A 23,488-nucleotide genomic window follows, 5' to 3' on the forward strand; every position below is an offset into this window, starting at 1 on the left:
TCTTTTCCCTGTGTACGTTTTGGGCAGGATAACTCTCTGTTGTGCAGGACTGTCCTGCGCATTGCAGGATCCTTAGCAGCCTCCCTGGCCTCTGCTCACTAGATGCTAGTAGCACCCTCCAGTTGTGACAGCTGAAAATGTCTTCAGACATTGCCAATGTCCCCTGAAGGGCAAAATCGCCCCAGTTGAAAATCACCGGCTTAGTCTAAAATAACATCACAGGTGGAGCAACAGCAATCCGGTCTAGGATGGCTTAACTTCATCCTTAGAAAAACAGTGTTCTTTGCAAAGGCACAAACCTGCTAAAGATGCATCCAGTTTGTATTATTGTATCATTAAACAGAGCGCAGAGCATCTCAGCTCGAAGCAGCAGCATCTGGACTGCTCCATCAGGGGCTACACTTCCGCTGGGCAGCTCCCCGCCTCACATCTGTGTAGCTAGGAGGGTCTATCAAAGAGCTGCCTTCCATAGCCCAGAGAGGGCCTCCCGCAGAGTGTGGAAGATGCTTGCGAATCCCCCCACCCCTGGCCCCATGCTAGCTTTCCAGCTTCACTGTATTTACATCCGACGCCACCTCAAGTGTCAGGAAGAAACTGTTGACAGCTTTAAAATAATAGTTTATTCACCAATTCCTTTGTTCTCTCCTCCAGTCTTTAATGAATCCCTTTGTGGGCTGGTCACAGGGAACCAGAAACAGAGCCCTTTCCTTCAATGGGCTGGTAGGTGATGGGGAGGTAGACATATAAGCATTACAATGAAGCACATTAAGTGCTATGATGACGTATGCTGGTGTTGTAGAACACAAAGGGGACAAATAACCTCAATTCGGGGGCATGCATGGCTGTCAGCAAAGGCTTGCCTGAGGAGCTAATTCTGGAAACACACAGGAGTTAGCAGGGCACGGAGAATATGCGAGTATTTATGTGCATGGGTGGTGTGTGTTTTAGGGATGAGGTTGGCATCCCATTGCAGGCAACAGAGGCCCCAAAAAGCAGGTGACAGCACGTGGCCCAATTAGAGAATCAGCAGCCTAGTGTTTGAGGGGTGGTGTTGGGAGACAGTTCTCCGTGGGTCTTGCATGTTTCAGCGTATCTGTGAACAGAGACACCAGACAGGTTTTGTTCCAGACTTGCTTTTAAAGAATGTTTATGTAACAAACAGTTTTAGATGATAGTGACAATATCTCCCTGCAGGTCAAAGAGCAGATTTATTTGCTGTCAGTATAATAAAGATCATGTCTCCTTTCAGGGGTAAATGTTAGACAGGTTTGCTAGCTGCCACCTTTAAAAGACTGAGGTTTCCCAAACCTTGAGTTCCTCAGCCAATGATGCTGAGCAGTTTGCATGTGCCAGCATCACTTGGTCCACATATTATTCTGTGGAATTGTGGCTGGGGAAACAGGTGCAAATGTTACTCTGGTTACTGCTGTGAGTATTAAACTGAGGTCCTATGATGACTGCTTAGACAATGACAACCTGAAAGGAATATATAACACAGCTGTTTGTGTGATCAGTGCTCCCTGAGGGCAGTGATCACGTCCTGCCTCCTCAATGCCAGGAGATGCATCCTTTGTCTCTGACCCAGGCATCTCATGTCTTCTGCCAATATCCATGAAACTGGCAGACTAACTTGTCAGCTGCAAGCATGATAAAAGCTCTGACCCTCCGCACTTGTGGACAGGTGACGAGTGGGGAAAGCAAAGCCTGGAGAAGTGAGCGGGATTGTGAGGGTCTTGTGTGCTACATGACAGAGCTTGACATTTATCTCAAGGAACCACTGAAGAACTTTCAGCAGAAAACTATCTGGATCTAGTGTGCACTGTTGTGGAGAGCTGGAGGGTGAACCTGGAGAAACACGGCCAATGAGGGGTACAGCTGTGGGGCAAGTGGTCTGAACAAGGGCTGTGCCAGTTGGGAGAGTGGTGGCCAAGTTTAAAACAAACTTTGTACTACCCTTGATAGCATTTTTTTTTTTTCTGATCCAGGATTCAATCCAGATAGCATTTATCTGTGTTCTCTCTTTAGACCTTTTATGCCCTTGACATTTCTGAGGCATGTAGAACAGACCTTGTAGCACATAGCATATAGATCTTACAGAATGTCCCTCGATTTTTATTTGTCTGAGGGTTTCTCAGGACAGGAGTGAGGTTGTATGTGTATATATGTGTGTGTATGTGTGTGTACATATATATGGTTAGGGTTAGGGTACATATACATATACACAGTAGAGCGCGAGAGAGAAAGCAAGTGTGCAAAATATTAACAACTGGTGATTCTAGGTGATGGCTGGAAGTGAGGGTTGAAAGAGAGGAGAGAAACGAGTTAGCTGTGATCACCAGGCATTTGGTGTGGTGGGTGGTATTACCAGCTGACATAGAGAGTTGAGGGGAGCTTTGGAGGGAGGAAGGGGGAGGAAAAGATGGTGAGTTTGGTTATTTTAAAAAATGATTTGCCTGCCTGAGTCCCCTTCCAGCCATGTCTGGTTTCAGGATCCCATGGATTATCCAAAGGGAGTACCCAGTAGGCAAGTGGTCTGGAGCTCAGAGGAAACCTGGGCAGGGGTAGCGCTGGTGTTGAAGCCATGGGAGGGGACAGCTTCGCCCCAGGGGAGTGTGTCTGTAAGAAGGAGAAGGGGCCAGCGATAAAACCACCATGACAGCTGGCATTGAGGGGCAAATGGCCACAGAGATCTGAGAAAGGGCAGGGAAATGGGAGGACAATTCAGCAAAGCAGGGTCCCCAGAAACAGAGGGTTCAGAAATCGGGAGTTGGGGGTTAGTGCCACCAGGGTCAAGGGCTGCATGAAGTGCGAGGGCCGAAGAATCTATGTGGACTCAGTGGGAAGTGGGCGTGGAAGAGCAGGGAGGTCTGAATGGGAAGTGGAGGCACAGATGCGGGCAGGCACACGGTTCTTTGAAGATGCTCAGCTGAGGAGATGAGAGTAATCAGGTCAGGGGCAAAAAGGGGTACCCGCCCGAGGAAGTAGACGTTGGATGTCCATGGCTGAGAGTTAGTTCAAGGTCACATTCAATTTAGAAACCCCGATTTCCGCCTGGCCTCCTGTCTAAATGCCAAATCAAGTCATGGCTTCCCACCTACTGCTTCACACTCTTCACAAAGGTGAGTGCTGGGAAGGCGGATGGGGAGAGGGAGCGTTTTCTTGTCAGCCAGGGGAGACGGCAGTACCAGTGATGAAAAGCACCTGTGACATTTTCAAGTCTCTTTCTCTGCCAGGAAAGGAGCCTGTCACAAAAGCAGCCTCTGCCCACAGTATTCGCTCCCCCACTGGTTTCCTGTGAGCGCCAGGGAACATTGCTATATCACCCTGTGTGGAATATGGCTTTATGATCATGATCATTTGAAGTTCTCTCTTTTCACTCAAGAGCTTGTCGCAAATCATAGCCTCGTTGACCCCAGGCCCTCATTTTCTGGAAACCAGGCTGTATTTTCTCCGTCTGCCTTTCCTTCCAGCTGCCTCGCAGCACTCTGCACCGCTTATTTTCTAAAACTCAAACAGGAGAAACACCAACATTTTATTTCGGTCAATAACGATTTTACACCAGAGAATCTGTAGCAATTTAACCAGAGTCAAATATTTAAACTACAATAAAATGCAATCCTACGAATGAATAACCAAATTGTGGTATATCCATAGAATAGGATATTATGCAATCATAAAAAGGCATGAAGGCCATTTGTATTCCATAGAAAGGAATGCTACAACATGGATGAACCTTGGAAACATTATGCTAGATGAAAGAAGCCACCTGCAATTGACCATATATTGTATGATTCTGTTTATATGAACTATCCGGAAGAGGCACATCCACAGAGGCAGAGAGCAGATCAGTGGTTGCCAGGTGCTGAGAGCAGGGAGAGTGGGAAGGGACTACTTCACAGGTATGAGGTTACCTTTGGGATGATGAAATGTTCCAGATCTAAGTAGGGGTAATGTTTGCACAACATTGTGAATATACTAAATTTTACTAACGGTAGTTTTATGTTCTATGTATTTTACCACAATAAAAAATTAATTTAAAAAAAAGAAAAGAAAGCAACTTCGCCCTGAGACCAGAGAGAAAAAGGGCCTGGCTCTGCTCACAAGAACCACAAGGCCTTCAATGTGATGAGGGTTTCACAGCAGCTCTTCTCTGCTTTGACTGCACATGAGAATCATGTGGGCAGTTTTTTAAAGCCCCTCCCACCTCAACACCAAGACCAATTAATCCTGATCTCAGGCACTGCGGCTGGGAGCAAAATCAGGAGCTCTTGGAGATTCCAGTGTGTAGCCGCAGTTGAGAAATATGGCTCTGGGCTAGGGGTTCTCCACATGTGGTTCCTGAACCCAGCAGCAGCAGCAGCACCTGGGAATGTGTTAGAAATGCAGATGCTGGGGCTCTGTCCATGAAGTACTGAATCAGAAACTCTGAGGGTGTGGCCCAGCAGTCTGTGTGGGAACAAGCCCTCTAGGAGATTCTGATGTGTACTCAAGTTCTGGCAACCACTATTCAAGTCTAGGCCAAGTAAACTACAGAGTTTTTCTCAACCAGTGAGTAGTCACTGAGCATCTGCCATAAGTTTGGTTCCATAAAGGGTGTCGTGAAAATAAAAAGACCTATCCCAGCTCCTCTCAAGCATCTGGTGGGTTAGATTCTTGGAAAAGAAATGGTGCATTAAAATGAGATGAGCCTTTCTATGGCTAAACAATATTCTATTGTGTGTCTGTGCCACATTTTGTTTATCCATTCATCTGCTGATGGACCATTGACTTATTTCCACCTTTTGGCTAATATAAATAATGCTGCTATGAACATGGGTGTACAGGTATCTCTTTGAGTCCCTGCTTTTAATACTTTGAGAGCTATACCTAGGATTAAAATTACTGGATCAGGCGAGGCGCGGTGGCTCACACCTGTAATCCCAGCACTTTGGGAGGCTAAGGTGGGTGGATTCCTTGAAGTCACGAGATCGAGAGTGGTGAAACCTCGTCTCTACTAAAAATACAAAAATTAGCCAGGTGTGGGGGTGTGTGTCTGTAATTCCAGCTGCTTGGGAGGCTGAGGCACGAGAATTGCTTGAACCCAGGAGACAGAGTTTGCAGTGAGCTGAGATCACACCGCTGTATTCCAGCTTGGGCGACAGAGCATGAGACTCAAAAAAAAAAAAGAACTGCTGGATTATATGGTAATTCTATTTCAACGTTTTAAGGCACCACCAAACTATTTGATGTTCCCACCAACAGTAAATGTTTGAGATAATGAAAAAGTTCTGTTATGTATATTTTACTACAATTTTTTATTTTTTATTTGAAACAGTCACTCAGGCTGGAGTGCAGTGATGCAATCTCAGCTCACAGCTACCTCTGTCTCCTGGGTTTAAGCGATTCTCCTGCCTTAGTCCCCCAAGTAGCTGGGACTACAGGCACGTGCCACCATGCCTGGCTATTTTTTGTGTTTTTAGTAGAGACGGGGTTTCGCCATGTTGGCCAGGCTGGTTTCGAACTCCTGGCCTCAGGTGATCTGCCCTCCTCGGCCTCCCAAAGTGCTGTGATTACAGGCATGAGCCACTGTGCCCGGCCAACAGTTTTTAAAAAGAGATTAAGCCATGAAAACATGGTTAGAAAAGGAAGTTATGTTTCTCATGGTCAACACTGAATAAATATCACTTCAAACACTATATTTAATCATGTAAATGTTATGCATATAACACTGCATGAAAAAGATGGTTTCTGCAGTCCTTTCCGTGCAGGGATGGTTATCGGTCCTTGCCTGAGCCTCGAGCGCCCTATTTTGAATATTGTGTTGAAGAAAGATAGAGCAGGATGTCTTGCGAGGGCGGTGGCTACAGGGCTCTGCTGTGGACTTAGCACTTTCACATCTAGCACGATTCCTCACATGATTTGGCCAAGGAAGATGAAGGAGGATAACACGTGGTTAGCACTAAGCGGGGGCTCAGGCCTGGCTAGTTTTCATGACAGGGGTTAAGCTGTTCACATGTCAGCAGTTTGTTTAACTTAGTGGTTTGTTGTTGTTTGTTGCTTAGTTGGAGAGTCATTTGTTGAACGCCTCCGTGTGCCAGGCTCTGTAGCAGGAGCCAGGTACACACACACAGAGAGTGAGCTGACAGCGTAGTGCAGCGCTTCTCAGCCTCAGCCCACAGCGGCATCACCCGGCAGCCGTGTCCAATGGCAGATGCTGGGCGCCACCTCCAGAGTGTCCGGTTCGGAGGTCTGGGTTAGGGCCCGAGACTCCGCGTTTCGAACAAGTTCCTAGGTGGTGATGATGATGCTTGTCTGGAGCCACACTTTGAGAACCACTGGACTACTGGGGTGGAAAGGCAGACAATATTGTTTTGATCAGTGTGGCTGCTGCAGTAGAAGAGAAATGCAAAGGCTGTATAGCAGCACGGAAGAGGGGAAACCCTTTACCCTGCCCCAGCGGGCAAGAGGGTGTTTCAGGGAGACGTGAAGCAGCTTGGTGTGTGCGCAGGATGCAAACAGCTCAGCGCTGCTGGAACGAAAAGGAGGGCTGGGAGCAGCCACAGAGAAGTCCAGAGAGGGGGGCACAGCCTCTCCACGATGAACATACTCTAAGGCCACAGGTCGTGGGAACCTAGGAGGGGGTTAGAATTGGAGAAGCAAAAGCAAATAAATCATCACCCTTTACCTTTGGCAGCCTGGAAGCCCCACCCGCCTCCCTGTAATAAACCTCGCCTCCAGAAGGAACCCGACGCAGGCCTTGACACGGATGTGTAAATGACTGCGGAGCCTTTTTGTCCCCGCCTCATCCCCCACCCAGCAATATTAGACGGGGATTATTGGCGGGGTGGAGGAGAAGGACTTCCTGAGGGCGGGTGGAGGGCTGAGTTGGCAGCCCCAGCCTTATGGTTCACCTATTCTGGCCTCCAGCCTGCACTCCTGGCCCCCACAACCATGGCTGGATGGGAAATGATTCCCATCTCTCTCTGTGTTAATACGTCCATCAGTCCTGCTCCTGTGACTAGAGCCACAGAGAACACAGCTAAGCCACAGGACTCAGAGGGGACAGCAGCCTTCATGTCCCCTCCAAATCCATCGGGAAACCAGGCATCCTCAGGATGGTGTCTGCATGTAGAAGCCACTTTGTTGTTGTTGTTTAGAGATGGGGTCTTGCTGTGTTGTCCAGGCTGGTCTCAAACTCCTGGGCTCAACTGATCCTCCTGCTTCCCCAAGAGTGGATTTGGGTGGATTTTACCAAGCCCAAGTCTCAACCCTCCTTCTCCAGCTGACCCAAACAAAAATGGAAATAATAAAGACAAAAGTTTGATGCAAAGTGTGGATTAAAGCATCTTTAGAAAATGTGTTTATTTTTATTGATCTATAATGTAAAATCTAAGGAAAAAGAGTGGCTGCTATGGCAGTCCAGCTTTGAGCTTTATTCATAATAAGTAACCCTCACCCTCTAGCCCTCCCTCACTGTCCCAGGACCACCTCTGATTCGGTGGTGACACTGACAAAGGAAAAACTCTTAATGCCAGTTTGATTCCTTGCCCTCTGTTTGTACATAATAAAATCATAAGACCTCACCCATCGATTATTAACCCATGCCCCTGGTCACCTCCTTTCCTTCTAGGCAGGACATTGGGGTTTATGACTGTGCCTCTCCACCTACCAGGCAGGAAAACAGGTAGAATTCAGCAGGTTGTGGCCTTCTGTGCGGGGGGTCAGTCCCTTACCAAGGTGATGTGGTGGGAACGCCACACTACTGACTGGCTGAACCCACTGGGTTTTTATGAGAAGATGTAGATATTTTAATCAGCTTCAGAAGTGAACCGCAGGACCTATAAATGTCTTTTAAACATGTTTTTAAAATGTAGCTTCTAGGCTGGGTGCAGTGGCTCACACCTATAATCCCAGCACTTTGGGAGGCTGAGGTGGGAGGATCGGTTCAGCTCAGGAGTTTGAGACCAACCTGGGCAACATAGCAAGACCCCATCTCTTAAAAGAAAAAAAAAAAAAAAAAGATGGCTTTTACATGCAGACACCATCCTGAAGATTTCTGGTTTCCAGATGGATTTAATGGGACATGAAGGCTGCTGTCCCCTCGGAGTCCTGTGGCTTAGCTGTGTTCTCTGTGGCTCTAGCCACAGGAGTGGGACTCTTGGATGACCCCCAGAGAGAGGCAGGTACTAGTCCCCCAACAGGAAGACCTTTCTAACAGATGGAGGAATGTACACGAGCAGGTGTCAATTGATCCCAGCTCAGCCTTGGCACACGGCAGGACCCAGACCTGGCAAAGGAAGGCCGGATGGATCCCAGGCTCTTTCTGAGTCAATGCATCACACATCCCTAGAATATACCAGCTCTCCATGGCAGCAGGGCCTCTGAGCTTGCTGGGCCCTCTCTCATGAATGCCATTCCTCAGGTTTCACTCATGGTTGGTTCTGCTTGTCCTTTAAATCTCAGCTTTAATGGCACCTCCTCCGGGAAGCCTGCCTGCATCATCCGCTTAACAGGGATCCCTCCGTTTTTCTGTTGCAGCCCTTGTTTAATTCCTTCGCAGCGCTGATTGCAGACTAATTATTTCCTTTGTGCATTGGTTTACTTGTTATTTATTATCAGTCTCTTACACTGAACTGTGAGTACCACGAGGTCAGAGACTAGAGCTGTTTTGTTCTCCATTGCATCTTCAGCACCTGGTACAGTGCCTGACACATACTAGACACATTTGTTGAAGAAACGAATGCATTAACTTCAAAATTAAATTGTACTCTAAGAAGGAGAGCATTTAGAGAGTTTTCTCCTTCATTCAACATTTGAGTACTCGTTTTTTATTGCAAATACAATCCATCGTATTAAATGTATATTCAAATTTGGTAGATAATTTTTGATCATTTTCATATAGATATACATGCCTTTTATTATGGTCAGATCTCCTTACAAAACAAATTTTGAAGGACTAACCAAAAGCTATCATTGTCCTGAAATGTTGCCTATTTGTTGAAAAAGGATGTGTCATCATCTAGAATGTGTAAACTTTGCCATTACAGCGGTATCCGTTGGGGCAAGTTCTGTTCTGACTGCGTGTTGGTAGCTGGCCCAAAGAGATGTGCCCTGGAGCTTGGGCCCAGGCAACTTCTCCAGGAAGGTGCCTGCAGTGAGCACTGACACAGACCCGGGGGGTCCACCTCAGAGTATGACCTCCAAGAAGTGTTATGGGGCAGAATTAATGTTGACCCCGGTGGCTGGATCCCCCCCCCAGTCTTCCCGGGGCTACCTTTCATCAGTGAGCCCCTCTTTCTTCTGTCTCCAACCTTCCTTCTCTGCTCTGTTTTGCCATCTGCATAGCAGTTTGCTGAAGCCTCTTCATAAAAAACAAAAACACAGGCTGGGTGCGGTGGCTCGCACCTGTAATCCCACCATTTTGGGAGGCCAAGGCTGGTGGATCACTTGAGGTCAGGAGTCTGAGACCAGCCTGGCCAACATGGCGAAACACCATGTCTACTAAAAATATAAAAAATTAGCCAGGCGTGGTGGCAGGCACCTGGAATCCCAGCTACTTGGGAGGCTGAGGCAGAAGAATTGCTTGAACCCAGGAGGCGGATGTTGCAGTGAGCTGAGATTGCGCCACTGCACTCCAGCCTGGGTGACAGAGCAAGACTCCATTTCAAAAACAAAAACAGAAACCAAAACCAAAATCCTTCACATTACCCTCACCTTACCATCACCACCACACATACACTCTTCTCTCCTCTCTTTATGGCTAAATTTCTGAAATGAGCTGTAAAAACCCTCCACATCCCTTCAAGGATGTGTTCAGACATGAGTAGGGATATGACGTAAAGTTCTGGTCTTCCTAAGATCTTTGAAACTCATAGTCTGAGCTCTAGTCTGTAATAGGCTTCTGTACTAGTCTGGCGCTAACCATCACAGGCGAGGTATGCTAACAATCATCGCTGTGCTTGCTAGTGTGCACAACCCGAGTCAGCTGGCCAAGAAGTTCAAGCCAGGGACGAGAAAGCACTGGGGTAGCTTTGGCAGGACCTGAGCTGGACTTCGAAGAGTGGACGAAATTTGCAAAGGTCCAGAGGAAAGAAGAGGGCATTTGAGCAGAGTTTTTTCATAAGGGCATTTGTGAAGGTGGGTTGGCATAGCCTGCTCTTAGGCTCAGGGAGTTGGCTGAACCATGGGGCAGGCTGGGGCGGGATGTGGGGGCCTTTGAAGACTTTGACACGTTGGGGCACTTCAAGGCCATGAAAAACAGCTAGGCTGTGCTTTGTGTTGGTGGGGTGGGGCAGGGCGTGCTAGGGAGAAAGGGAGTGTACAGATGGGTGGTGGGGTGGTGCCACCCAAGCCAGGCTGTGACAAGATTGATCTGGTTACTGCAGGAGAGCCAGTCTGGCAGTGTAACAAGGAAGGCTGAGACTGGTTGCCTGTGGGAAGCCTTTGCAGTGCGGCATGGCGAGGGCCTAACCCATGGAAACATGGGAGTTCATGACCCACTAACAGCAAAGGATAGACCGAGCTGGCTCTGAGATATTGAGCCTTGGAGGAGTGGGGCCCAGGTGTTCTCTGATGAGGCATTCCACCATCAAGCTATAATCTAGGCCATAACACATCCTCTAATTGCAATATTGCAAAAAATACATGGACTGTATTTGAACCCTGAATTTTACGAACAAACTGTTAAAAAGTTATGACCTATTTAGAAAATTTTGAATTCTAATTAAATTTGATAATCTTAAGGTACTAAGTGTTAACTCTCTAGGTGTGGGTATGGTACTGTGGTTTTAAGAGCCCTTATGTTTTAGAGAAACATACTGAAATATGTACAGATGAAATATATCTGGATTTGTTTCCAAGTTATCCAGGTAGATAAGGGGAGAATGGGCTTAGCATAGATGAGACAGGACTGTTTGTGAATTGTAAGCTGTCCAAGCTGGGTGACATGGGGTTCGTTTCTCTCCTCTCTCTACGTTGTATACATTTGAAATTTTCTGTAAAAACATTCTGGTCCTTGGATAATGCAGGTCCTACACCCTGGGCCTCACGATTCCCAATCAGAAATCACGAGAGGCATTTTGAGCTGTGCCATGTTAATCTCTTGTTACCTTTCAAAACAGGAATTCTGGCCACTTCTGTTTTGCCTAGAGCAGGAAAAACGCATAGACGGGGAAGAAATAATGCCTTGGCTTTATTTGGAAAAACAAACTGTGAGAGACACGTGATCCCCCTGTGTCAGAATCATGGGAGGAGTCCAACCAGCTGGAGGCAAAGTCAAAACTCAGAAGAGCAAAGGCAAATTTTTAGCTGGAAATAGATGCTTCTTTTAGAAGAGTCAGTCCCAGTGGAGGATTTCTGGCAGTGGAGCGCTTGGCATGAGTGTGAAAGCTGAGACCGAGTTGAAAAATGGTAGCCCAGGGTGTAGCGGCCAGCATAAGGCCAGCGCTATGCAGTCACATGTCACAGCTCAGGGAACAGAAAGGCCTGCTGTTGTCACCTCTGATATTGGTTGTCCCGGTGCCCACCCTCATGGCACCTCTATCTCTCACATGCCACAAAGACAGGAGGCTGCTCTGACAGTGTCATGCAGGGGGAGGGCCTATGAACTTCCTTGGCAGGCCATCTCCCAGGTTACAGGGCAGAAATCAGATTTCTTTTTCTTTTCTTTTTTTTTTTTTTTTTTTTTTTTTTTGAGACGGAGTCTCGCTCTGTCGCCCAGGCTGGAGTACAGTGGTGTGATCTTGGCTCACTGCAAGCTCCTCCTCCCGGGTTCACGCCATTCTCCTGCCTCAGCCTCCCGAGTAGCTGGGAATACAGGAGCCCGCCACCGCCCCCGGCTAATTTTTTGTATTTTTAGTAGAGACAGGGTTTCACCGTGTTAGCCAGGATGGTCTCGATCTCCTGACCTTGTGATCCATCCGCCTCGGCCTCCCAAAGTGCCGGGATTACAGGCGTGAGCCACTGTGTCCGGCCCAGATTTCTTTTTCAATGAGTGGCCCCAAACAGAAGCCATTTGCACACAGGTAAGCTAGAAAGCTAGGAGGGTACATTTTGAACCTGAGCAAGTGATCTCATTTCTCCTCCTCTTTTTTGAGGAGAAGAAATATATGAGGGAATTAAGGTGGGCGCGCATTCCTTGGGAAAGGAGCAAGCATGAAACAGGTGTTGAGAGTTCAGGTTAGTAACATGTGAGGGCCCGCTCTGCGCCAGGCACTGTGGGAAGTGCAGCGATGGATGAGCCGTGGTCCTTGCCTTCAAGGAGAGCGTGGGGGAGCCAGGAAATTCCAGGTGCACAAAATCTCCTAGATAAACACTGAAGGACACATAAGTCCTGTGACCCAAGCGAAGTAACTGTTACTTAGCCAAAGTCAAACTTCGGGCAAATCACTTAAATCTCTATTTTTCACCTATAAAATGGTATAATTCTTGCCTTGCTTACCCCATCAGGTTATAGAGTTATAAGGATCAAAGCTACTACAATAAAATAACAATGAGAAGGAGGGGAAGGAGGAGGAGGGAGAGGAGGAGGAGGAGGAGACAAGGCTTTCTTGACCTTGCTGACCTACAGACCTGTGACTGGTGCCCAAGGACGAACTCCGCTGTGGATGGCAGCCAGGACCAGGGCACGTTCCTGATGCAGATGGCTGTCCACTCCCAGCCAGTCCTGGAGCACTGGTGCCCTGTGCCCTCATTCCCAAAGCTGGTTCCCCTGGGCACCTTGTCACAGGCCCAGTAGCTGCCTTGACATGAGCAACCTCTCTGACTCGTTCAAATTCGCCTGACAGATGGTGAAGGTGCTTAGTCCTAGTATTCTTAATAAATATCAGAGCTTAAGAGCCAGAAGGAAGCTTCCAGAACATAGCATCCACACACATCCCGTCCCCACCACCCCCCCCACCATTTGTACGAAGGGCAATGGAGGCCCCAGCAGGGAACATAACCCACTGAGGTATTGGGACAGCTGATGCTGGAATCTCATTCTCTGGACTCCCCTGGTCCAACGTAGCTGCTTCTCTTTCCAAGAAAGGTTTTTCCAACACCAACTCTACTGCCTTTAATATCCTTAGTCTTTCCTGCCCCCAAATACCTCATTTGGTCCTAACTTCCAATAAAGTGTATTTAGGGCAAGAGAAAAAGGAAACGTTCCCCAAGTCACATTTTCCCAAGCCCTCTGTTCTTTTTCATTCTTCGGGAAAGTGATTCCTAAATGCCCATGAGGGCATGTGACCCTACTAATAATATGGGTTCACAGAGACGAAGATGAGGGGTTCCTATCTTCACGAGGCTCTTGTTTAGTTAGCAGTAAAGTGCCCTCTTGATGAAAGCTTTTTGAACCCCCGCTACAGGAAAAGAAAACCCTTCCAATCCAGTTCCCTTTAGTCATGTGTGCAAAGAGAAAGCTTCTCATTGCTACATCTCTTTACTTTGAGTTTTTTGCATTCATGCCTGGCTGGCAGCTTCCGCCCTGCTGGCTGTGGGCCCAGGCAGTATTGTGAGCACAGGAAAGGCTGACAGCCTCACTTAGGGAGTCTTACCCTGCGCTGTGTCTCTTCCTGACCCCGGGGGTCTACATGAGGCCTCATGGTTGCTTCATTCTGCTCCCTGCTGTCCCTAAAGTATTCGGTTTGCCCCCCAGCTGAACGGTTGTCTTACTCCAGTTTGGCCCGGAGTGCCTGCTTTCATATCCTCCAGACTCCCTCTTCCCTAGTCACCATCTTGGTGTAGTTGAGTTACTTTGAGGCCTTGAAAATAAGAAGAGTATAGCTCAGTGGAGACTCTGGTATCCCAAGTGAGAAGACTGGTGTCCAGTGAAAGGTTGGACTGGAGAGTCTGCCATTCCGTCATGCTGTAACATTTCTGAAAATGCATAGCCTAAGGTTGACAGCCGGAAAAATCAGTAGGGTTCCGATGTGTGTGTCCGGACCTAGAAGTAAGAACTAAGCCTGGGACCAACGCCTCATAGCATTTTAAACGAACCTGGGTACCAGCTATCGCTTCTGATTCTTCCCACTCTCAGATAAAGTCCCCTAGTTAGAGAGCACGGCGCAGGGGGTTGGGATTCTGCGGGGCCAATGTAACATTTACACTCTTGTGAGACAGTGTGGTGGTCTACGGAAGAATTCCCAGAAGAGGTGGTGTTCCTTTCCCCTTTTCTCCACTTACCCGCCTTCCTTGCGTCGAAATACTGATGAACGGACCCCAGATGGCAAAGCTTGATCCCCAACTCTGATAGAGCCCACAGGACACCCTGGGTCTACCCTAACAAGCCATGACTTGCCAATTATTTGCTTTTCTGGAGAAACCTTGGCCAGAAAGTCTGTTTAATTACCATGGAGATAATCTTTTAAACATAGATTTACATTCTTTAAAGACTTTTTCCCTGTGGGAGTAGGAAAGTTCATCTGCACGTAGCATGTTTATTTTCATTTCCAGGGGAGGAACTGTTTTCTAGTAGTTAGCAAGAAGCTTGAGCCCTGGAGGAATTTCTTTTTTTAAAGTCTGTTCCTCTTCGCTGATAGTGCGTCAATTATATTGTAATAATTAGTTTACAGTGTGGTCATATTTTTTTCCAGCTTAAACTCCGTACTTCACTCTGCAATTCCAGGCCTATAATTATTTAACATTTGTCAAGCATCCCTATCAGATTGGGTTCTATAGTTACTCTAAATGTGGGTATCAAGAGTCAATGTCCTCAGGGGTTTCTCATCAGGAAGGTCACACTTGCAAAGCCAGCAGCCACAAAGACCTATTTAGGTTGGTGCAAAAGCAATTGCGGTTTTTGCATGAAAGTAATGGCAAAAACCGCAATTATTTTTGCACCAACTTAATACTTGGCGCTGTGGTCAGTGAGACACTAATTTTTCCCACCTGGGGTGGCCCTGCAGGTTTGCTAAATTCTTCCCCGCTAGAACGCCAGCTTGGATGAGTAGGGATTCTATTGTATTCAACCTGGCAGGCCCAAGACCCAGAGCAATTCCTGGCTCATAATAGGTGCTGACTAAGCAGATGCTGAATTACTGAAAGTCAACAGGTCTTGACGTGTGTGTCCAATAGGAACAATGGACAAAATAAAGCAGAGTTTGGTGGGCTCCTGGCTCTGGCCTGGGCAGCCCTAGTCCTTCTTTCCCCACATCACTTAAGAGCAGGTGGTCCTGAGTGGTTGCTGGACCTGATTCTGGAGGCGGAGACTCTGGGCCTTGAAGATTTACCTCTGGGGATTCAGAAAAGAGGAGAAAAGGAGTAATTGTATTGAACAGAGAATTAGAAGATAAGGAAAATCCCTTTGTGAGAAACTCTAAATCTTGAGCATGGATCTCTGTGTCCAGGTCCTGATGGGGAGAACAGCTGGTCCAAGAAGTACCCATCCTGTGGGGGCCTGCTGCAGTCCCCCATAGACCTGCACAGTGACATCCTCCAGTATGACGCCAGCCTCACGCCCCTCGAGTTCCAAGGCTACAATCTGTCTGCCAACGAGCAGTTTCTCCTGACCAACAATGGCCATTCAGGTGAGGGAGAGGCCTTGGAGACCTGAGGAGTATGTCTGGGTCTCCCTGGCTGTCAGGCCTGTCCTTTTCCATCTGGCAGGGAAGGGTTCTGCAGAAGCATCCAGGAGGAGGGATGGGGCCGGGGCGCCTTTGAGAGATTCCAGGAGCACTCTCTCCAGGGGATGTTGGAGGCCCTGGGCTCTGATGGTCCTGCCAGGGCTGCACTTCCCAGAAGAAGCACATCTCTCAGGATAGGGCAGGAGACAGACCTGAGCCCCGTGGTTCATTGGCTGTGCGGCTGGAGTGAATTCTGGACCATCATAAATGACTCAAGGAACCACACAGTTTAGGAGGGGCACCCAGGCCTTAGAGTCAGACCAACCTGGATTTGAACCCTGGCTTGACTGCTTATGAGCCATGAGCCTCTAGGTGAGAATTTTAGCCTCCTTGAACTTCCATCTGGAAATGGACATATTAATGGGTACCATGAAGACTGCAGATTATGTATGTTGGGGTCTGACACGCGGAGTGAAGTAAACGCTTCATAAATAGCAGTTATCATTGTTGTTATATAATTCTAAAGCTCGGAAGGTACTTCACTAAAGGTTCCAGGTGTCTGATCCATCAATATGTAAATAAACACCCATCCGTTGATCTAGTGTTAGTGTTTCTGGCATCATTTTCCAGGGGGAACCAAGAAGGTGCGGGTGCCACTGGAGTTGCTTTGGGGAAAAGGGGACATTCTCAGGGAAAGAGCCCAGGTGTCTGACCTTTAGGCTGCATCTCTGCTCTGCACCTCACTCCATCCACCTGCCTCTCTCTGGGCTCCAGGGGCTGGCAGTGGGGGTGGAGGGAGTGTTGCCTACCTGACTGCTCTCTGGCAGTGCACAGCTGGCCGGGGCTCTGAAGGCTGCTCCTCCACTCCCCGCAGTGAAGCTGAACCTGCCCTCGGACATGCACATCCAGGGCCTCCAGTCTCGCTACAGTGCCACACAGCTGCACCTGCACTGGGGGAACCCGAATGACCCTCACGGCTCTGAGCACACTGTCAGCGGACAGCACTTCGCTGCTGAGGTAAGTAGGGCTGCCAGTCTGGCAGAGGCTGCTCTGCAGTGGGTGGTGTGGCACCCTCTCGACCTGGCTGCTGTGCAGATAACACCAGAGCCTGGGACAGGCTGCCTTCAGGCTATCTGCCCCATCTTTGGCCCTGGCACAGGGGGTGCAGCCACGCCAGCCTGCAGCTCATCTGCACTGTCCTGGTCCCTTTCTTCTCCTGAACATGCTGAGTTTGTCCCTGTGTCTTTTACTGAGTGATGCTGCTGGGGAGGCAGTATTCCCAGGGTGGCCCAGCGGGACACACATGCCCTTCTTTTAGACATTACCTTCCTATCTGTGCAGATGAAAATCTCCTGCTGACTCACACTGGGCTCATTGCTCCCCCAAACTTCTCAGCCTTTCTTCATATGTCATGCTGTTCGCATCTTTTTGATGCTATCTTTCCTTTCTCTCGGCACGGGTTGCGTTTAGAACACGGGGGCATGGGTCTAGGGCCACTCTTCTACCTGGCCACAAGTCTAGGGGTGCCTGACAGTCTAATGTGTTGGGCATGATGGCAAGCAGACTCACTAGGGACAAGATGCCACCCAGCACAGCATCGTGTCATGTCGCCTTGAGGTGCTACCCCAAAATGCCAAAAGAAAATTAGCAGAAGGGCAGAGCGTTTGCCCTGTGCAATTGCAGGATGGGGTGGGGCAAGGAGGGGGTTGAGATGCTCACTTTGGAACTCCAATAGCCCTGAACTGGGGGTGTGGCTCTGAATATTTACAGGGAAATACAAGGAGATAAATGCTGCTGACTGATCAGCCAGGGGAGTCCATGGCCCATAGCAACTATTCCCCTCCGTTCATAACTGCTGAACTGCTTAATGTGTCAGGCTAATCATAGGTCTACTTGCAAGCATGGAAGGGATTGGATCTGGCTCAAAAGGATGGCACCACTGGAGGTTCACATATTTCAGAGCAGGCCCTTCCCTGAAGTTCAAGAACTGAAATTTCCTCCAGGCTAATTGCAGTGTTGAGACTTCTGCTTCCCCCATGGGGAATAAAGAAGGTGTAAACCAAAAAGTGTCTGAGACTCAATCCATTTAGAAGTTTATTTTGCCAAGGTTAAGGACGCATGCCTGGGAAACAGGGGCACAAGTCTGTGCCTTTCGCCAAAGATGATCTTGAGGGCTTCAATATTTAAAGGGGAAAGGGCAGATACTGGGGAAAGAGGGAGAAATGTTTAAAAGGTGTGGGGAGGTAAAAGGCAAGAGGTCGCAGTCTTCTGAGTTTTTGATCAGCCATTCACATGTGAGACGGGGTAGAGGAATAGTCACTTGTGCATTCATGTAGCTCAGCGAATCTGCATTCTTACAAGATGAAATAGACATGGGCAGAGGAAGCAATTAGATATGCATTTGTCTCAGGTGAGCAGAGGGATGACTTTGAGTTCTGTCCTTTGTCCTGAACCCGTGAAGATAAGTTACCCATTGACACTGCCAGGGTGAAATTCAACAGAACTGCTTTCGGGTAAAGACCTTGCGGCCCACAGTGAATTTCCTAGTGGGCAAAATGTGAGATGTGTAGCTTTTTTTATCTTTGTAGCCATCTTATTTAGGAATAGAATGAGAGGCAGGTTTGCCTGATGCAGCTCCCAGCTTGACTTTTCCCTTTGGCTTAGTGATTTGGGGGTCTCGAGATTTATTTTCCTTTCACAAAGGAGGTTAGGGTGTAGATTGGCAGGGTTTGTGTATTTAAAAATATTTCCTTTTTTTTTTTTTTTTTTTTTTTGAGACGGAGTCTCGCTCTGTGGCCCAGGCTGGAGTGCAGTGGCGCGATCTCGGCTCACTGCAAGCTCCACCTCCTTGGTTGATGTCATTCTCCTGCCTCAGCCTCCCGAGTAGCTGGGAGTACAGGTGCCTGCCACCACGCCCAGCTAATTTTTTGTATTTTTTAGTAGAGACGGGGTTTCACTGCGTTCGCCAGAATGGTCTCGATCTTCTGACCTCGTGATTCACCCGCCTCGGCCTCCCAGAGTGCTGGGATTACAGGCATGAGGCACTGCTCGCAGCCTAAAAATATTTCTACTTCTTGTATTTTCTGCTCTTAAGTCACATCATCAGACCAAGGGTCTGGTTAAGATGAACCATAAATGCCAATACTAGAGAAAAGACATCAAGGTGTCCCTCAGGTGGGTCCTCTAAGGAAGGACCTTGAAAGTGTAGTGGTTCTTTTGGATGGAGTCCATAGAAGAAGATTCTGGCAGGGCACGGTGGCTCACGCCTATAATCCCAGCACTTTTGGAGGCTAAGGCGGGTGAATCACCTGAGATTGGGAGTTCGAGACCAGCCTGACCAACATGGTGAAACCCCATCTCTACTAAAAATGCAAAATTAGCCACGCTTGGTGGCACATGCCTGTAATCCTAGCTACTCGGGAGGCTGAGTCAGGAGAATCGCTTGAACCTGGGAGGCGGAGGTTGCGGTGAGTTGAGATCATGCCATTGCACTCCAGCCTGGGCAACAAGAGCGAAACTCCAACTCAAAAAAAAAAAAAAAAAAAAAGAAAGAGATTCTTTCTATCTTAATCTCCTCAACAGGGAGCTCCTTTATGCTTGGATTAGTCTTCACTTCCTCTGAACACAGTAAGAAAAGTACAGACAAACCACAAGTTGAAAGGTCAGCTGTAAAAGGAAATAGGGACTTAGGACCTCAGAGGTTTTAATCATATAGAATTCAGCTCTGTTTCTCAAAGTGATGCCAGGCTGAGATGGTGTGGGCAGTGTGGCAGACTAAGTCCTTTGAGGGGAAGATGGTGAAGCAGGAGCTCTTAAGAAATCCTTAATAGAGGACCACTTAAAAGAAGAAATAATTTGATATATAATTTTTTTAAATTAGAAGGAGCCACTTAAAGTTCAAAATGGGGGAATTAAGCTGTATTCAATAATATATGTTGAATTATATTTATAAACACATGAGATGGAAAAGGATGAACGAAAAGAGAAAAGAAATAGAGATAAAATCTCCATATGTCATAGTCTCAAGGACAAAAAACCAACAAAAATGCGTGGGTTGTGTAAACCAAAAATAAATTCTAAGCCCCCCACCCCACCTCCCTGCCATCTGAATGGACCCCTCCTCTTGGCCAACGGCATTCCGAAGTTAACATGAAAACTAGTTCAGGCCATGCTGGGAAGAGGGAGTTGGACATGACCCATTATACCCTCCTCCCTTTTAATTCAGGAAAAGCCCACCTTCATTAACATCAACACAGACCTTAGGTCTGATCAGAAATATTTACAGTCTATTCTCTCTGAAGCCTGCTACGTGGAGGCTTCATCTGCATGATAAAATCTTGTTCTCTACAACCCCTTATTGGAACCCAGACATTCCTTTCTATTGATAACTCTCAGCTGATTGCCAGTCAGAAAGAAGTTAAATCTACCTGTGTCCCGGAAGCTGCCATTTTGAGTTGTCCTGCCCTTCTAGATCAAACCAGGGTATCTTTTTTTTTTTTTTTTGAGACGGAGTCTCGCTCTGTCGCCCAGGCTGGAGGGCAGTGGCATGATCTCGGCTCACTGCAAGCTCTGCCTCCTGGGTTCACGCCATTCTCCTGCCTCAGCCTCCCAAGTAGCTGGGACTACAGGCGCCCACCACCACACCCAGCTAATTTTTTGCATTTTTAGTAGAGACGGGGTTTCACCGTGTTAGCCAGGATGGTCTCGATCTCCTGACCTCGTGATCCACCCGTCTCGGCATCCCAAATTGCCGGGATTACAGGCGTGAGCCACCGCGCCCGGCAAACCAGTGTATCTTGCACGTATTGATTGATGTATTATGTCTCTAAAATGTATCAAAACAAGCCGTGCCCTGACCACCTTGGGCACATGTCCTTATCCTTGGCAAAATAAGGGGAGGGTCTGAGATACCTAACCTAGTCTGGGGGGCTGTGGGGGCTGGGGTTCTGTCCTCACAGCTGGATTCAAGTCTTCTGCAGAAGCGACAGGCTCCCATGAGTCACTTATCCCCTAATGGGTGGCTTCTCCCCTACTGCAGCTGCACATTGTCCATTATAACTCAGACCTTTATCCTGACGCCAGCACTGCTAGCAACAAGTCAGAAGGCCTCGCTGTCCTAGCTGTTCTCATTGAGGTAAGAGCTATTTAAAAAGTTCTCAGGTGAAATTTGAAGCAGGGATGAGACTGGGATTCCGCCTTTTGTTCCATGCATACCTGTTGACAATCAGCTGTTCCTGTATGGGCTCTGTGTCAACTCCAGAGCAGGGGGTATCCTCCTGTAGTGCACCTTTTCTCTTGGCCTGGAGGCAGCACCTTCTGTGCCTGGGCAGCAGAAATGGGGAATGTTCTTTGGTCCATTGGAAACACGGGCCCCAACGTCTAGCTCTGTTGCATAAGGCATGGAATTGCCCGCTTGGGGAGCACCGGTGCTGGAAAAGGGTCACGATACTCCATCTGCCCCATCATGCCTGAACTCTTGATACAACTCCTGCTATCCAAGCTCCATCCTCTAGATCAGCAGTCCCCAACCTTTTTGGCACCAGGGACCAGTTTCATAGAAGACATTTTTTCCACGGACCAGGGAGCAGGGAGGGAGATGGTTTTGGGATGAAACTGTTCCACCTCAGATCATCAAGCATTAGTTAGATTCCACAAGGAACACACAGCCTAGATCCCTTGCGTGCGCAGTTCACAGTAGAGTTTGTGCTCCTATGAGAATGGGAGGCCTCTGCTGATTTGACAGGGGGCGGAGCTCAGGCTGTAATGCTTGCTTGCCTGCTGCTCACCTCCTGCTGTGCGGCCCAGTTCCTAACAGGCCGCAGACTGGTACTGGTCCACAGCCTGGCGGTTGGGGACCCCTGCTCTATATGGACCCTGGAATGAATTCTTTGTTTATCCCAAGAAATAGGAATGTCTTCTGATTGACTTGCATGTTTTTTTGTCCGAATGAGGCAGCATGTACCTCATTTCCCACATGCTCATTGGTCTGACGTGGCTTTTGTGAACTCAGAGCTCCTTAAGTTCTGGGTGACATGGATGTTAGTCGCAGACTTCAGGCTCACCTCTGGATCATCAAGAGCACACACTGTACCCCATATCCCAGGACATTCAAGCCCAATGCCTTAAGCTGAAAACAGGACATCCTGAGATGCAAGAAGGCAGGACCATTACACTAACTCCCAAGAGCCTAGTGATCCATCCTAATTGTCCAGTAAAGTGGATCCTTCAGGCAGTGGTGGCAACATACCCACAGCCTTGCCCGTCAATCCCGGCTCAGCCTATCCTGTTCTGTCCCAGTGTAACCTGCCCTGTCTCTGTTGCAGATGGGCACCTTCAATCCGTCCTATGACAAGATCTTCAGTCACCTTCAACATGTAAAGTACAAAGGTGAGGGGTCCTTGCGTGCATATTCATTCTCTGCTGGAGAAGGAGGTAGTCAGCCCTGGGTGACTTTAAGAAAAACAAATGCAAGGGGCAGGAGTTGTCTGTGTTCACCAGGTTAAGAGGAGCAGGTTGTTGAATGATGTTGCAACCAAGTCCTGGGGTTAGATGACCCTGAAAGGGGCTAGTTCATGTTTCTAGGCTCAGTCACCCTGTTCAGCTGCACTTGTGCCCTAGGGAGGGAGACTGACAGCATCACCTCTGCAACGTGTCTCTCTAGGTCAGGAAGCATTCATTCCGGGATTCAACATTGAAGAGCTGCTTCCGGAGAAGACGGCTGAATATTACCGCTACCGGGGGTCCCTGACCACGCCCCCTTGCAACCCTACTGTGCTCTGGACAGTTTTCCGAAACCCCGTGCAGATTTCCCAGGAGCAGGTAACTGTCGTGCCAAACTCAGCCAGAGTCCACACGGCACCTCAGTCCCCGTCATCCCCCATATCATAATCAACGACTTGATTTCCTCACTTAGTTTCATTGGCAGCTCTTCAAAACCTCTCCAAATATCACAGTTGTCTGAAAGCACTGCCGAAATTCCAGGCTGAGATTCAAAAGAAGTCAGGCTAGGCAAATGAATACATGTCTCCTAGTTCTTTTTAAAAAAGAGCTATAAAGCTGCATTTGCTAATATATCCTCAGTGGCTGAGGTGGCATTCTCTTCCCAGGCAGGAGAGAGTCTGGTTCCTTTACAGGGTAGAATATAGACAGGATCAGATGAAATCATTTAACAAATGGGATTGCAGCAATGACTAAGTGAGGGTCGCTGCTCCCCAAGAAGCTCAAGGTCTAATGCAAACTGGGGAACAAAATCCTTAGCCATCGTCGCTAAAGCTTCTTATTTGATAGGAGATGGGAGAGAAGAGTAGAAGTTTGTGGGATGACCTGCGGGTTAGTGACAAAGCTGAGCCCCAAAGTTAGGTCATCTGAGTTCCATGTCACTGCTCGTACCTGTACTCCACAACCTAAATTCATGAGAAGAAAAATGGCTCCCCAGGAGACGGGGCTGGGGCCAGCACTGCATCCTGGCTCACAGCCCCACCCCAGCTTCATGCGGCCAAGGCAGCCTCACAGCTGCTTCTTTCCTTTACACTCAGCTTCTGCTCTGACTCACCTGGTAAATGGCAGCAGGTGGGTGGACAGGAATGGGGACGTGATGAACCAAGAGATGGATGAAACATGTGGGGAAGCAGCAACATCCTACCCCAGAAACTGCCTTGGGAACGGGTTATGTAATCTATGCAGGTGCATGAAAATGCCATGGAACCTGTAGTCAGATGACCTCTGAAACGCTTACCTCCTTCCTTTATTCCTTCTGATGTGACCATCAGAACAAGCCCTGCGACCCTCTGGTTGAGAGCTGGGCTCTAATTTAAGTTCATGAGAGGAACGCAGTCTCCGTGGGAGGCTAAGGAGCACTCCATCACCCCGGGTTTCCCTCCATGCAGGGCAGATTCCGGGTATAACTGGGAACTAACAGCACTGCCCTTCCCTGGAGTCTCGGGTGCTGGGAAGACAAACCCAGCGCT

General features: G+C 48.3%; 1 protein-coding gene across 1 annotated transcript in view; it reads left to right on the forward strand.

Annotated features, from left to right (window-relative positions):
* Positions 1 to 23,488, forward strand: part of CA12 (carbonic anhydrase 12) — a 60,146-nt gene that overhangs the window by 21,094 nt on the left and 15,564 nt on the right. The window contains exons 3-7 of the mRNA XM_003901034.4: positions 15,306 to 15,485; positions 16,396 to 16,538; positions 20,560 to 20,655; positions 21,845 to 21,908; positions 22,183 to 22,340. Of these exons, the coding sequence (XP_003901083.1) occupies positions 15,306 to 15,485; positions 16,396 to 16,538; positions 20,560 to 20,655; positions 21,845 to 21,908; positions 22,183 to 22,340 (641 nt within the window). The remainder of the gene's footprint in view (positions 1 to 15,305; positions 15,486 to 16,395; positions 16,539 to 20,559; positions 20,656 to 21,844; positions 21,909 to 22,182; positions 22,341 to 23,488) is intronic.

The sequence above is a fragment of the Papio anubis genome, chromosome 7 (assembly GCF_008728515.1).
Source record: "Papio anubis isolate 15944 chromosome 7, Panubis1.0, whole genome shotgun sequence".
Classification (NCBI taxonomy): Eukaryota; Metazoa; Chordata; class Mammalia; order Primates; family Cercopithecidae; genus Papio; species Papio anubis.